Source organism: Labeo rohita, chromosome 1 (genome assembly GCF_022985175.1).
Source record: "Labeo rohita strain BAU-BD-2019 chromosome 1, IGBB_LRoh.1.0, whole genome shotgun sequence".
In the NCBI taxonomy this organism is placed as follows: Eukaryota; Metazoa; Chordata; class Actinopteri; order Cypriniformes; family Cyprinidae; genus Labeo; species Labeo rohita.
Window position 1 is genome coordinate 45,336,322 of NC_066869.1, and position 17,232 is coordinate 45,353,553.

A 17,232-nucleotide genomic window follows, 5' to 3' on the forward strand; every position below is an offset into this window, starting at 1 on the left:
TTTAGACAAAATAATCTAAGAAATTAAAAATATGGAGCTTATATTCAAAACGATTCTATGACGAAGTCGTGTGTACATTTCTCTTGTTCTCTTTTATCTCAGATGCTCCTTGTTCGGAGCTCCAGGGAATGTTGTCCGGGCTCCTCCCTGATTCCCAGATCACAGCTTCCTCAGTAAGGGACCTTCACTGGGCTCCTGGAGCAGCACGTCTGGTGGCCAGTAGATCAGGATGGTTTCCCGGCCCTACCCAGCCTATAGCTGGGGAAGAATGGTTGCAGGTGGACCTCGGGATGCCCAAGACAGTGCGAGGAGTGATAACCCAAGGAGCACGAAGCGGGGAAGGAGCAACCAGCTCAGAGAACCGGGCTTTTGTTCGGAAGTACCGTCTAGCGCACAGCCTGAATGGGAAAGACTGGAACTTTGTAATGGATAGCAAGACTAGCATGGCCAAGGTATTGAATTTATCCGGAGTGTAATATAATTATATGCAGCATGTTCACTAGATGGAAGTCCAGCTGATCAACCATCTAGACCAGCTTGGATCATTTTTACTAGCAGGTTAACCACACCTGTGATACCTGTTTAGATGCCTACATTCAATGTGTGTGTAAACCATTTTCTTTCCATAGCTTTTTGAGGGGAACACACACTATGACACCCCAGAGCTGAGGCGTTTCGAGGAACTGGCTGCACAGTTTATCCGCATCTATCCAGAGCGCTGGTCTCCGGCAGGGATCGGAATGAGAATGGAAGTCCTGGGCTGCAACCTGCCAGGTAGGACACAGCTCTCAGCTGCACCACTGTCGTGAAATCATAAGCTAAATTACTCGGTGATGATTGGGCAGTTCCAGCTGTAGGGTGAAATTTATTCTCAGTCTCTACAACTGACACTGAGCAGCTGCTCAAAAACACACCGTCAGCTGAAAGCTATTGCAGCTTGTAAATGTTTTTATTTTTTTCATTTTTGGTGGGGAGAAGTAAAAGAAAATGGATAAACTGATGTGAAGACAAAATAGAAACATGGAAACGGGGATTGTCTCTAAGCGAAGTGGATAGGAGAGAACAACCATTAAAAATTGGTGGAGCCTGGATGAATTTTAAGGCATAAGCTTTTGTATGACGTCTCAGTTGTGTGTGTGCTGCATACACTATTGTTTAAAAGTTAGGGTTTGGTAAAATTTTTTAAATATGTTAAAAACAATAATATTGTGAAATATTATTACAATTTAAAAAATCAGTTTTCTACTTGAAATTTTTTTTAAATGTATTTTATTTCTGTGATACAAAGCTGAATTTTCATGTGATGCGAAGCTGAATGATTCTTCAGAAATCAGTCTAATATGCTGATTTGCTGCTCAAAAACATAGTCATAGTATTATCAATGCTGAAAACGCTTGTGCTACTTAATATAAAAGTTTTTTGTGGAAACCATTGTACATTTTTATTTTTCAAGGTTTATTTGATGAATAGAAAGTTCAAAAAAATAGCATTTACTTAAAATGGAATTTTTTTGGTAGTGTATTCCCATTTATCTTTGTTTTAGATGTTTCTCTTTGAAGAAATAACACTGCGTTCAAAAGTTTGGGAAAGATCAGTAAGATTTTTCATCTTTTTTAAAGAAGTCTTTATGCTCATCAAGGCTACGCTTATTTGATTAAAAATACAGAAAAAAGGTAATATTGTGAAATATTTGTGCAATTTAAAATAGCTGTTTTCTATTTTAATATACTTTAAAATAGAATTTATTCCTGTGATGCAAAGCTGAATTTTAGCATCATTACATCAGTCTTCAGTGCCACATGATCCTTCAGAAATCATTCTAATATGCTGAATGTAGAGCAATTAAATAGATGTTGATGGCACTTTTCTATTAGAAGAGTTTATTTTGAAATCACTGATTTTGTGCGCATTTTAAGATTTCTTTAACTTATGAGGAGCTCATGTTAAAGTCCTGAGATCTATTTCTCAGTAAAAAAATATAAATGCTCACCATTTAATCACATCACTTTCTAGAAGCTACTAATGTGAAATTAAAGAATTTTTTGTTTCCTGTTGGAGCACCTGCTATTATCAATTATTTTGCATTGTTTGTCTCGATCTGACCAGACTTACTAGAGCATCACCTGCAACAAATACATTCCCACGTCTACAATATTATAAACATGAAAGCCACACTCACACAAACACACTCACGCAGCACTACTATAATCAGACGGCTACCCTCTGTGCCAATTATCCTCTCTGTTGTATAATTTATCATAGAGCTGCTGGAGATACGTCTGATTGAGTGTGTGTGTATGCAAATGTACAGTATGCTCCACTTTTAGGTGCGGAAACCAAATGCTCAAAGTTCTAGAGAACTTCAACATGGATTGATTGATCAGCAATGCAAATGTAGAAACTCTCACACTTATAAAATGTGGCAGTTCGGTAATGGTATCAGATATATAAGATATATAAAATCTACCAACCCAAAAACATGCTTGTGAAAAAAACAAGCCACGCAGATTTCACTTCCCTCATGATGTAGAAAGGGGATTTTAATTATAATATTACCACCTCTTAATCTGCATGTTTCCACCCACATGCTGTCATTTTGTTTTAGTTCTAACGCCGTGGCAAAAGTTTGAGCAAAGCAGGCTAATTGTTCTGTCACTGGCTGCACAGACAAGCACAGAACACTAGTTAAGAGTCCCAGCCTCAGGAAACAAGAGAGCAGTGGATTTATTGATTTATTTACTGTATATTACGTTGCTGCCACACAGATCTAATATAAACATGCCATTTTTTTTGCAGCTGTTTAACTTCACAGACATAACCGACTGTTTTTGTAACTCATGTGTTTTTAACATAAACTTGTGTGTATTTGACAATTTAAGCGCAATAAGACATGAAAGAGAGCTATTGATATGGTTTAAAACGCATGCAGCGTGATAGACATGATAATAAAAACCAAACAGATGATTTTTAGCAGAGTATCTGAGCTACGAGCCGTACAGGCACAGTCCTATTCTGGACAAGGGGGCTGGAAGCAGCAGCTCATTTGCATTTAAAGAGACATTGCATGAAAACAGTGTGTTTTCTTCCACTCAAAATAGGCATTTTCAAGTGATATAATAAATGATCTGTGGGGTATTTTCACTTTTTTTTAAATTAAAGAAGTTCACTTCCAGAACAAAAATTTACAGATAATTTACTCACCCCCTTGTCATCCAAGATGTTCGTGTCTTTCTTTCTTGAGGAAAACATTCCAGAATTCCAGACTTCTGTGGTGCCTGCAAGTTTAAACTTCCAAAATGCATTTACCACGCAGCTTCAAAGGGCTCTAAATGATCCCAGCTGAGGAAGAAGTGTCTTGTCTAGCGAAACGATCAGTTATTTTCTAAAAAAAAAATAAATACATTTTACAACCTCAAACGCTCGTCTTGTCTATTCTCTGCGATGTGCATGCGAACTTCCATCTCATTTTCTCCTCCAACTTCACAATTGTCCTACATCGCTGCAGACGTACCGACCCAGTGTTTACAAAGTGAACTTGCAAAGATCAAATGCCCTTTACAAAAAAAAAGGTAAAACAATGATGCAGGATGATTTTAAAGTTGGAGGAGAAAATGAGATGGGAGGTTTTGGACATACCCTAACTGTAATGACCCGGATTACACAGAGTTCGCAATCGCATCACAGAGAATAGACAGGACGAGCGCTTGAGATCAAACATTTTCCAAAATTTTTTGGGAAAATAACCGATCGTTTTGCTAGATAGGACTCTTCTTCCTCAGCTGGGATCGTTTATAGCCCTTTGAATGTGCACTGAAACTGTATTTTGGAAGTTTAAACTAATTAAAAGTCCACTATATGGAGAAAAATTCATGCAATGTTTTCTTCAAGAAACATAATTTCTTTACAACTGAAGAAAGAAAGACACAAACATCCTGGATGTTTTTTTTTTTCTGGATTTTTATGCTGCAAATGAACTTCTCCTTTAAATGTTACTTCTCATTTCTTAGTAATTGTGAAATTTGACAGCAGTTCCTGTGTGGATATTGTTTCAAAGTAAATACTATACAAGTTTATTTCAGTTTAAGTTGTCAAGTATGAAAGTTCAATGTGTTAAGGTCTAATTTTTCATTATATATAGGCAAATAAATGAATTTTTGGGTGAACTATCCCTTTAAGAAGCACAGCCTCTCTCTCAATTCCATTCTTTTGTTTTAACGTTGTTTTCTATTCAGTCTTTCTCTCTGTTCCCACCATTTGTTTTCAGGGAGTGTTCTTGCTGTGTAAATGTTTTTCTTTTGGTCCTGTGCTTCTCACTTCTCACTTCTCCTCCTCTTTCTGTTTCTCATCAGAGACCATATTACACTCGTTCCCATGTTCTCTCTCCCACACACACAAGTCATATGTTATACATGTTCATCCCACAGAACAGCTGTTGTTGTGTATGCAAACATATACCTGCCCACACTCTGTTACTTAGTATGTACTTGTGGATAAACAAATTAGATTACTAGCATTCTGAGTGGTTGCTAGGATGTTGCTGGGGTGTTGAATTGAAATGTTACATTTGAAGTTACTTTTGAATTTAATTCTTGTGTTTGTCAAAATAGTATTTTAATATGTTTAATTAATCTTTTTGTATTTTATCTCAGCAATTTTGTCATGTGAACATTTTCCCAGTTCCTCAGGTTTTATGTGCTCATCATGAAGCGATCAAATGCATATAATATATACTACATTGCATGAGTCTGAGGTAAATTATGGGGCCCTAAAGGCAGCTCTTTATTTTCCCAGCATGCACTATTGCTCTCTGCTGCCTTGCCAAGCTGTGATTGACAGGCTGAAATATGCAGAAAAGCTTTATGCATAATTGAGGCTCTGTTATTTATTTATTTATCTATTTTTTATTATTGATTTATTATTTTTTGCTGAATCAGGGTCTTTGGGGAACGATGTGACAGCTTTCCTGTAGGAAGGCTGAGAATGTGATGAAAGCAGAAATGACAGGACAAGAGTAGGGGGCTAGAGGAGAGAATGATGGGATATGAGCTGAGAAAGGGGGAGCAGAATGGAATGGATGGAAGACAGATTACAGCTATCAATAATATGCTTTCATTTCTTTGCCTTACTTCCCATTACTTCCAACACACTCAGACAACACACACACACATGCGTTCATACACACACTGGAGGCAATGATCTTCCCGCTAGTCTTAATCACATTAAGGCAACTGCAGCCTGCGGTGAGGTGTACAGTTACACGTATGCTTTAAAGAGACGGATAACATACACAGCCATTTTGAAACAGCAATAACCTTCACTCTAGGAAATGTCTATAAAAACAGGGCGCAGTGCACTGTTAATATGAAGGCTTTTTCTGTATTGATTTTTGTATCCATATTTTGAATCGCACATTGGATTGTGTTGTGTTTTAGGGCTAAATAATATCACCGTAACTTGGAAGATAATGTCCTGGCGGAAAATTACCAGCACCTTTTCTGTTTTCTACAGTTTTTTTTCTTATTAATATTTGAGAATATGTTGAAGGCTACTAAATTTAACAGTTAATGCATTTAATGAATTTGCCATTAAATAAATAGTTCACATGCAGACATATATGCATGTACACTCATAAAAAGAAAATTCTGTCATATAAATTATCCATAGTTAAGTATCGCTTTTTTTTTTTTTTTTTTTTTTTTTTTTTTTTAATGCAAATTCTTGAAAATTCTTTTTGGTAATTGAAATAAAGTTGAAATAAAATAATAGATGAAAACCTTACATTGTAAACAAAACAAATCAAAACAAACAAACAAAAAACTTTGAGAAATTACTAAGGCAACTAACTGAAATAAATTGAATTCCTAAAGTTAAAACTGAAATAAAACAAATTTAAGCTAAATAGAATTATTTTAAAAAGACAAAAATAAATAATAAAAATAACAAAATTACTAAAAAAAATCTTACTAAAATTGAAAACTGAAAAACAAAAATAAAAGCTACTTTAGATTATTAATAAATATAATAATTATAAAAAATAATAATAATAATAAAAAAATTTGAGAAGTTACTTTAGCAACCAACTGAAATAAGTTAAATTGCTAAAGTTAAAACTGAAATGTAAAAAAAATCAACTAAATAGAAATAAAAATATAAAATAATAAAAAGAAATACTTAAAATTAAAATTAAAAACTAAAAAACAAAATAAAGGCTACTCACTCACCATCTTGGTTCAGTTTTTTGTGTGAGCCCATCGCAGTGCATTCTGGGATTGCAGTGAAATGTACACGCTGTCGTTGACTTGGAAGGATGCATAATTGTGCTTCCTAGCTTTTACAACAGCCTTGTAGTGTGACGGTAGCAGTACAGCGAGCGGTTTGTGACAACGTTCCCTATATTTGTCTTGTCTGTTGTGCTGACACAACTGTCACATCTCTGAAAGGTCAAAATCATTACACCGTGACACACAGCGACCTTTAAACACTGACAGAGCATCTTCAAGGCGTGGAGAAGGTTTGCACACGTGCGTACGCGCGCACGAGCGTCGTCCTGCACAGGTGATGATATTTATCTGTCATCCCTGCACTAATTGAATCAGAAAACAAAGAAAAACAAATGGACAGAGGCTGCAGGTGTGGAGGCATATGAAAGAATGATCGAGGGAAAGAGGACGGCGTAGAGAGGGAGGCAGTTAGCGATAGGGCAGAGGAAGTGGTATTAGCTGGCTAATTGCTTCAGAAAAGGCCATGGCATTACAGTGACAAATATCACCAGCTGTGGCTCACCTTTTATGAATTCAAAATATTAATGTATGCACCGATTCGCTTCCTTTGCAGAAACTACTGTGAGTGACCGTTCGGGTGGAACGCTAGATGTACTTCTGTGCTTATTTAAGTCTAAAACCTTTTCACTTGATTCTGTTGGTTTCCTAGGTAATTTGCAAGATTGCTAAAGTATTATTTCACCAACTAGAAATCTGAATATTTTTCTTAAAGAAAGAAAATTCACTCCAACATCATTGCATAAATAATTTCTTAATCTGTATTTTTAAAATTGTTTTCCAGTAAAAAAAAAAAAAAAAAAAAAAAATATATATATATATATATATATATATAGTTACTAATATTAATGTAATATTATTGATTTAAAATAATAATGATTATTTTCAGAGGACATATTTTATTTTATTTTATGTTTGTTTTTATTATTTTATTTTATTTTATTTTATCTTCCCTTTATTATAGGAGGCATTTCTTAATATTCATAATTACTAATGTTAATGTAATATTATTTATTTAAAACAATAATTATTTTTAAAATACCTATTTTATTTTATTTTATTTTATTTTATTTTATTTTATTATTTTATTTTCCCTTGATAGATTATGTTTGTTCTTGTTTTAATGGTGAAAATGTTTCAGGCATTATTGGAGTCATTTCATAATATTCATAGTTACTAATATTAATGTAATATTATTTATTTACAATAATAGTTATTATTTTCAGTGTACATATTTTATTTTATTTTATTTTATTTTTTTCCCTATTGGTAGATTATGTTAATATTCATAATTATTAAGATTAATGTAATATTATTTATTTAAATAATAATTATTATTTTATTTTATTTTGTTTCATTTTATTTTATCTTGTTGACAGATTATGTTTGTTCTCGTTTTAATGGTGAAAATGTTTCAGGTCTTATAGGAGGCATTTTGTGGCCTGTATAATTTAAAATTCGTAGCAAAATGTACTCTTTTGAACTTTTTTTTTAACAGCTAAATTTTTTTAAGCATAATGGATTGAAGGTCCTATATATTAGTATGCGTGTATGTATACATGTGTTGTTTTCATTCAACACCCCATGGCTTGTCTGGTTTTTCTCCCTAAAGCAACACCATCTATCAGTCTGATGTCATCATTTAAGACAGATGCAAAGACCTGCAGGCGATACGGGGACAAAATTATAGTTTTGCATACTGTGCACATAGTTTATGTTCGCCTCTGCACTGGCATAAATTCAGAAATTGGAGCTTTATGATTTAATTTATGGGTATCTGATTCATGGCTGGCTGCATAATTAAAATGAAAAGGAATCTCATTTGAAATGGAAAGAAAAAGACATTTGTTAGAATGGAAATGCATTCTGGTCTGGGTTAAGATAAGATTGGTAATTATGTGTTTCCTCTGCAGAAACCTCCACACCAGCTGTAGAGACATCCAAACCAACTCATGCATCCTCTGTAGGAACCACCACGACGCAGAAACCTAGTCCAGGTTGGTTTAGATCTAAGCACAGAATGTATGCTTTTTTTTTTACAATACATGAATACACTTCACAAACACCCTAAACCTAAGCCACATTTGGGTTGTTGTTTCATGCATTTGTGAAATGGAAATCAGTCTACCACGCATAAATGTATTTTCACAAGAAAAGCTTGGGAAAATATGTGCATGTGTGACCTATAAGCACTTGCATAAGTTATACCACTTTTTTATTCAATAAGTATCCATAGCCCTTAAACATAAGTTACAGTATCAAGATCTTCTTTTGGCAGAGTTGTTGAGATGTTTATATTTTTGCACACTGATGCAGCTGAGGTCAAAGGTCAGAGCTCAGTTTAGCTTTAAGTGCTGTTAGTCGTCCAATGTTTTGCCAGGGTTGATGAATATTAATGCGAATGTATTGATGTACTCTATCCGTCAGTTACCAGTGCTGCCCTGCCGTCTCACAAAGGACTGTGTGATTTTGAGCAAGGATTGTGTGGTTGGACCCTTGACCCAGAGTCTGACCTCAGCTGGGCGCTACACAGCTCCAGCAAAAGCACCGCCTTGGGTCAGAGTCAAGATCTCTCCATGGGCTCAAACAGTGAGTATTACATTCACACACAGACTCACACACACATTCACATGCGTAGAGGTCGTCATGCCTGTAGGCTCTCGTCTGTGTGCAGGCTTGGAAAGGGAGAGCTTTTGAAAAAACAATCTTTCACAAAAATTTTATTATATCGTATTATATAAGTCACATTTTCTTGGTTAAATAATCATCACTTACACTATCAGAAAAACAGTTCTATTTTATATTCTATTTATTAAAGCCAGGTATAAAAAAGTATATACAAAAGTTTATATACACTTGATTCTTAATACTGTGTTGTTATCTGAATGACCAACAGCTGTGTTTTTTGTTTAATGATAGTTGTTCATGAGTCCCTTGTTTGTCCTGAAAAGTTAAACTACCCGTTGTTCTTCAGAAAAATCCTTCAGGTCCCACAAATTCTTTGGTTTCTCAGCATATTTGTGTGTTTGAACCCTTTCCAACAATGACTGTATGATTTGGAGATCCATCTTTTTACACTGAGGAAAACTGAGGGACTCATATGCAACTATTCCAGAAGGTTCAAACACTCACTGATGCTCCAGAAGGAAAAACAATGCATTCAAAAGTTTTCATCCCCTGGCTACTGCATTATGTTTCCGGGGGATGAAAACTTTTGAATTCGAAGATCAGGGTAAATGTAAATTATTTTGTCTTCTGGGGAACATGCAAGTATCTTCTGTAGCTTATGAAGGGCAGTACTAAATGAAAAAAAAAAAAATACTTGGACAAAATAAGAAAAATGTACACATCCTCATTCCCTTCAAAAGTTTTCACCCCCCGGCTCTAAATGCATTGTTTTTCCTTTTGGAGCATCAGTGAGTGTTTGAACCTTCTGTAATAGTTGCATATGAGTCCCTCGGTTGTCCTCAGTGTGAAAAGATGGATCTCAAAATCATACCATCATTCTTGGAAAGGGTTCAAACATTCTGAAAAACCAAAGAATTTGTGGGACCTGAAGGATTTTTCTGAAGAACAACTGGGAGTTTAAGAGGACAAACAAGGGACTCGTGAACAACTATCACTAAATAGAGAGTGAACATCTTGACTTGCACCAAACTAGTACTAACCAGTATAAACCAGATTGCCCCCCACATAGAAATTGATGCCAATGTAGATAGAGGGGGGTATCTTGTGCCCTGTTTTTCATATAATATGACTTTATTCTGATTCCAAATCAGTTTCTCTTAATCAGTTTAACACCTCACCCAGCAGAGAGGCACCCTGACTGTTCCCAGAACAGTTCCTTTTCTAACTTCAGTACGTGTTCTCGTAAACTCCTGTGACCTCATTCCCTCTGTACACGGCGGTCTGCTTTCCACATGTCAGCCACTGGCATGAGATCTAGAGGAGGAAAACAGGATGAATGCTCGGCATGCTTTCTCTCCTCCTTTCTCCCTCCCGAACACTGTCACACTCCCTCTATTTCTATCCCATGACACATCGCAATTAGAAGCGTACACCAGGAACAAAGCATGGCAGTGAAGACAGAAATAATCTGGGAATGCCGAAACAATCATTGTTTGATTGAAAGCTGGAGACCAGTGGGCTGCAAATTACTGCATATTTGTCAATATAAAAGCAAGATTTAGTTTCCTAGTACAACTTTCTGATGAAAGAAAGAAATGATGTAATGCAAAACTTTGCTTTTTATACATTGCGTCAGCCTCCCTTGTAGTTTTCAAGTTTGGCTTAATTCCACATTTTTAAATGTTTGTATTCATTAATATTTAGTTTTATTCTGAAACACGTCAGACTGTGAAAGTAAAATAGGGCACCTTTTCACACTGCCTTCAACAAAGCAACATGCCACTTTAGGACATGTGTTGCAGTCATTTCACCACATTTAAGAGTCAAGTCTTGACAATGCTTGGTCTCGACTGAAATATTGCTTTATAAAAAAGCAACAACAGCAAAATGATTGGGATGGCACTGTTCAATAAATAACTGGATTCATTATTAACAATAAACACAATAAATAATTCTTTCGCCTAGTACTATAACTGTAGGCTGTCTACAGTTGCCAAACATTAATATAGAATTCAATTGATGTGAGGTCACTGGTATACATATTTTGGCTGTTTTACAACAGTTTCAAATGTGGCTAATTCTGTCAGATTTTAGAACTATTTTATATTTTTATAAGTTAGAATTCATTTTATATTTTAGATTTGACATTTCCAGTATATTTTCAGTCATACACTACAGTTTAAAAGTTTGGGATTGGTAAGATTTTTATTTATTTATTTATTTATAAATTGTAATTTATTCTCACATGGTCCTTTAAAAATGGTTTGCTTATCAAGATTTTTTTTTTCATTATTATCCATGTTAAAAACGTAATATTAAGCGTAATACAGGAACAGCATTTATTTAAGAAATGTTCTTTTTTTAAATTCTTGATTCTTTTTTATTTATTTTGTTTATTTAGGCCACATAAAATTTTAATGAAAATTTATAAGGCCACAAAAAATACCTTTTATTATTTTCTAAAATGAAATTTAATTTTTAACAAATTCTGTGTTTTCCATTAATTTTCTGGATTCCATTTTAATGGTTTCACTGCATTTCTAAATAATTGATCTTATAAAAATACTGTGAATATGTTGTGTATTTACATTTTTCTGGTAAATATTTCTTAAAAATAATGTTTTAACATTAAGTAATATATTTCTATCGCAGTTTGAAGTTAAATCCAATTCAGGTTAATATGTTTATGTGTTAATGTACTCATATTTTGAGACGGCAGAGAAATTCCGTAAATTCCGTAAATTCAGTAAATTCAGTAAATTCAGTAAATTTAGTAAATTCCATTTTTATGACTGGAAATCATAGGGCCCATTAAATATCATATATGTGCTGTAGATTGTGCTAAGTCATATTGTTTGATCATTTATTTTGTTTCAAAACCATTTAAAATGTAAGAAGCATTGCAATTTCCCATGCTTCCTTTCTGGAAGTTCAGAAAACCCCTAATTCAGTCTCTTTCAGCTGCCGTGTGGCAAAGGGTTGAATCCGAGTATGTTTAATTGACTTCAGAGGCGCAGATTCTTGTGGAAAACTGCATTTCCAACCATGTATTCCAGTCCTTCACCTGCCTTCCAGGCGGATTTTTGCATAGACTTCCATGTACTTAGAGCCTCTTTCAAGAGATCATTATTCGTTTCCCCTTATAAATATAGTACTTACGATCAAAAAGGGGATTTTTTTTCACATAAATTAAAGATATTCGCTTCCCATCCCTTCACATCTCCTCATATATGCATTCCCAGTGAAGTTAAGGGGATTGTTATCCTAAACCTATTTTAAATTCATTGCCTTGGAATATTTTAAATGCCCTCTCTGAAAGACTTAACAAGCCGTGCCGACAGCTGCAAGGTGTTATAGGCGCTTTCTGACAGTCCTCAAAATGTTTAAGACTCCAGTAGGTCACATGCCTCCTCCTCGTCCAATCGGATTGCCCAGAGAGCTGCCGGCCGCCACTGTGTGAGCTTTTTTTCAAGATCCTTTTGACCTTGAAACGTCTGGAAAGATTATTCGCAAATATATAGAGAGATAAAAGAGTGTGCACCTGTCTCTCCGCTCTTTCTTCACTGTGGGGGTCGTGCCTTGCTCCCACTTAACGCTCTTTCACTCTCGGCTTAGCAAACAGACACCTGCCGTCACCTAAAGTGCCTACAGTAGAGCCTAGTGGGCTACCGTCGCTCACGAACGACACTAATACTAATGACGAAGTGCTTGACTTTTCCCACAATGACACACTTGACTTTTCCGTATAATCACACAGCATGACGTTTAGACGGGCGGGACGAGAGAAACATGTTGCTTGGAAACACAGTTTGGGTTCAGGAAGCGCTCGCTGGCTGTTTGATAGGTCGGACCCGTGGTGACACAAACCAGACTGTTAAAATGTCATGTGCTGAATGCCACTTTTTGCCCAGCAGGGAATGAACAAGATTACATGCGACTAACCAAAAGACAGCAACATTTTCATCTGTCACTCTGTAGAAGATAGTGATATGCTTTTTTTTTCACAGGTTTGGGAAACTACCTGTACATTGAGGCCAGTCCTGAGACGCAAGGCCAGAAAGCCCGGCTGTTCAGTCCCACTGTGGATCCCGACACCGGACCACTCTGCCTGATGTTCTCCTATCAGCTGGAGGATCAGGGGACCCTGAGGGTTCTGCTGCAGAACAAACACCAAGAGGAAACCCTCCTCTGGTCCCTCCGTGGAGACCAGGAGCCCATCTGGAAAGAAGGACGTACCATCATACCTCGATCTCCCAATGAATTTCAGGTAAGCAGATTAGACATGTAATATATTATATTATATTATATTATGTTATGTTATGTTATGTTATGTTATATTATATTATATTATATTATGGAAGCCCTTTTCCACCACTGAATAATAAGTTGAAAAAGGTAATTGCAACTTTTTATCTCGCAATTCAGACTTTTTTCTCAGAATTGTGAGTTATCAGCTTTGCAATTCTGACTTTTTTCTTAGAACTGCGAGTATATATCTTGCAATTCTGATTTTAAAACACACAATTGTGAGTTATTAAGTCAGAATTGTGAGATATGGATATGAATTGTGATATATAGATCTTATTTCCCCTCAGAATTGGACGTTATAACTCACTATTGCGATTTTATATCCCACAATTCTGACTTTATGACTCATAATTGCAAGAAAAAAAGTCTGAATTGCACGTTTGTATCATGCAATTTTGAGAAAAAAAAAAAATTGTGAGTTTGTGTCATGGAATTTTGAGAAAAAAGTCAGAATTCTGAGTTTGTATCAAATAATTCTGAGAAAAAAAAATCTGAATTGCAAGTTTTTATCATGCAATTGAGAAAAAAGTCTGAATTGTGAGTTTGTATCACAAAAAATAGTCAGAATTGTGAGTTTGTATCATGCGAATTTTGAGAAAAGTCAGAATTTCAAGTTTGTATCACGCAATTCTGAGAAAAAAGTCAAAACTGAGTTTGTATCAATTCTGAGAAAAGTCTGAATTGCAAGTTTGTATTACAATTCTAAGGAAAAAAGTCAGAATTGCAAGTTTGTATCATGCAATTCTAAGAAAAAAGTCAAAATTGTGAGTTTGTATAATGCAATTCTGATAAAAAGTCAGAATTGCAAGTTTGTATCATGCAATTCTAAGAAAAAGGTCAAAATTGTGAGTTTGTATCACACATTTCTGAGGAAAAAGTCAGAATTACAAGTTTGTATCATGCAGTTCTGAGAAAAAAGAATTCAGTTTATATTACACAATTCTGAGATAAAAAGTCACAATTACCTTTTTTATTTTTTAATTCAGTGGCAGAAACATGCTATACTATATTATATTATTTAAATAAATTAAAATTGATCTAAGTGATCAATTTTCATTTTGTAACTATAAATGAAATATAACTATATTGTACTGTTGAAAGTTTCTTCACCAGGCTTCTTAACTAGTTTTACCAGCCTGACTGCCATGTTCAGCTAGCTTTTTCATTGAAGATCATTTTGATGGTCTTGTTTGCTTTCCTATTTGTCTGTTTTGTTGTAAATGAAATAATGTTGCGATCACATGGAAAACATGTTTTGGTCTTGAGAAAACATATATTGTAATAGTGATGTTCAATGTTTGAGATTAATAAAGTCTATCAATGGAAAAAAAAGTATTCATAATAATTGTTGCACTGCTTTTGCAGTTGTTAATATTTAAAAAAAAATAAAGCTGAGGAAAGTGAGAATATAATTAGATTCATATGGAATTATGGAAATGCAAACAATTAAAAAGTAAACAGAAATAATGTCACACTACAAAAATCTTTATGGTCCCTTTATGGTCATTTCTTATTTTCTTTTGATTGTAAGGTAAAAATTGACAGAAATATAATAGTGAAATTCACTACTTGAATCTATTGACAGCCCAAATGATTACTTATTTGAATCATCATTAATTATTAGACATTGTTATTAGGCTTGTAAACCTTTATATATTTCTTTAGTCTTGGTAGTATGACAGAAATCATAGTGACATTTTACTATGTGCTCATATTTCATCACACAGGTGGTAATCGAAGGATTTTTTGAGGGTATCAAAGGCCACATCTGGATCGATAACATCCACATGAGCATGAACACACCACTGGAGGAGTGTACTCGTAAGTGTGCAGGTTTCATCTTTTTCTCCCATCATTAGTTTTGTCCTTTTGTTTTCATTCACAGCAACAATTTAAACCAAAGCCTTGCATTATCTCTACCAGATGTTTTTTCCCGCCACGCTCTTTCTGGTTTCCTGTGAAGTCACCTTTATCTCTTCATTACAGACGCCACATATTCCAGTTCCACCATTTCACCATAATTCGTTGAGAATCTCGCTCAATAAACCTCTCTATTTACTGTGATCAAACCTAGCCATCACAGCCACTATCTCAAAGAGCTTCTCAAAATAGAATTTATTAACATGAAAGGAGGACACGCACAAAAAAATACTGCGGCTCGTTGTTTGCCATCAAACGCAAAATGTAGAATCAAATCTAGGCCACAAATGCCCCTGGGCCTCGATGCTAATCTATGTTTCATTATTTCCTTTGCGCTTCTCCTTCCATGTTTGTAAACAGAGATTTTTAACGGAATTAGTTGATAGCCCGAGCTTTTTGAGGATGGATCTTGCACAGAAGCTTCACGGTTTATGGTCTTAAAGACATCAGAACGTGACCATGTGCTCGCCGCTGCTACGATTCCCAGTCCATAACTGGAAACCCTGATTTAGTCATTTTTGGCTCGCGGCGTCGCCGCTTGGCTCGCTTCGAAGCTACGGGACTTGGTGGTTCATTTCAAATCCAAAAATTGGAAGCCTCCTGAGCCCGTGTTCCACCATGCGCCTGCTGTGATTCTTCCCAAAGCATGCTGGGAGAGTTCTTATCGACCCCTGCAGTTGGACCTGCAGTTCCCGCCAAAAAGAGATCCCCGGGCCGCTGGCCCCCACGATAGTTTCTCGTCTGTTTCTAATTGTTTGCATTTCAAGAATTCGAGCAATCTTCTCCATCCCTCCATGTTTGCTCCCCAAAACAAAACCTTCACTACATGAAAACAGCTTAAAACTAGAAAACACGCTTCTGTGCCAACAAACTGAGAATCAAATGCCTTATCTGAACACTGAATGGAGTTTGGGACAGAGTATTTAGCTGAAGGAAAAATGCTTTTAAGTAATAGCGTTTGGAAACAGCACCTGGGTGAATCTCAAAACCTGTTAAGAACATGTCCAGGTCGTAACTCGTCATCAAAAAATCAAGGACTGTGAAGATTTTTGGCATTGTTACATTATTTTCATGACCATTATTCACTTTATGGAATATTTGTACTTTTAAAAGCCATCAGAATTGTGACAAACACAGAAGGACCATTTAAAATGATCCAGGAAAAAAAAGAAAAGGTGATACATTCTGTGATACACACTTTCCTGTATTAATTAAAATGTAAAATTAATTAATGAATTATCTAAAGTTTTTAATTAAAAACAGAATTTCAAACATTTGTACATCATAGTAGTATTTGTTCTTATTAAATATATATATAGGTTTTAATTGGAACTAGAGTACTAGATTTGTTTGTATTATAGTAAAATAATAATATAATAATAATAATAATAATAATAATAATAATAATGAAAAAGCATTAATAATTAATAATAATGAGAATAACAATCATAACTGATTATTTATTACTAGTAATAGCATTACTATTTGAAAATATCAGGAATAGTAGTAATAATAATAAAAATGATAATAATTGACGATAAAAGTATTAATAATTTAGAATAGAGAATCAAAAGTAAACTTTCAGACACCATACAGTAATGATAATGTTTTTGGGTTAATTATCATGAAAATAATGTCAAAGTCCATAAAATAAATAATAATGAGAATAAAAGAATAAGAATAATACTGTAAAAAGCATTAATAATTAATAGCAGTGGAAATAATCATAATTCATTAATTTTTATTAATAATAATAACAATAATGACATTATTAATATATGAAAATAATGGGAATAATAATACAAATAATAATAATTGATGATAAAAGTATAAAGTATTAATAATTGAAAATAATTAATCAAATGTAAACTTTTCAGACACATTGTAGTAATGAGAGTTTTTAGGTTTGTTATCATAAAAATAATATATTTGAGGGTGATTTGAGGGTGAAGTATTTCAGTTTCTGAAACCTCTTAGTTTGATTTCCTTTGTGGTCTCTGATGTAGATTATTCGTTATTTTGTGAAGTTCACTGCATGTTTTCAGCATCATCAGCATTAGATACAGTAAGGCATGCATTTACCCTGCCGTTAACCTTG

General features: G+C 34.6%; 1 protein-coding gene across 3 annotated transcripts in view; it reads left to right on the forward strand.

Moving 5' to 3' along the window:
- nrp2a (neuropilin 2a) overlaps window positions 1–17,232 on the forward strand; it is a 90,902-nt gene that overhangs the window by 60,047 nt on the left and 13,623 nt on the right. For all 3 annotated transcript variants that reach the window (XM_051111020.1, XM_051111026.1, XM_051111036.1), the window contains exons 9-14: window positions 103–452; window positions 630–774; window positions 8,192–8,275; window positions 8,706–8,867; window positions 12,914–13,173; window positions 14,942–15,035. In XM_051111020.1, coding sequence (XP_050966977.1) covers window positions 103–452; window positions 630–774; window positions 8,192–8,275; window positions 8,706–8,867; window positions 12,914–13,173; window positions 14,942–15,035 — 1,095 coding nt within the window. The remainder of the gene's footprint in view (window positions 1–102; window positions 453–629; window positions 775–8,191; window positions 8,276–8,705; window positions 8,868–12,913; window positions 13,174–14,941; window positions 15,036–17,232) is intronic.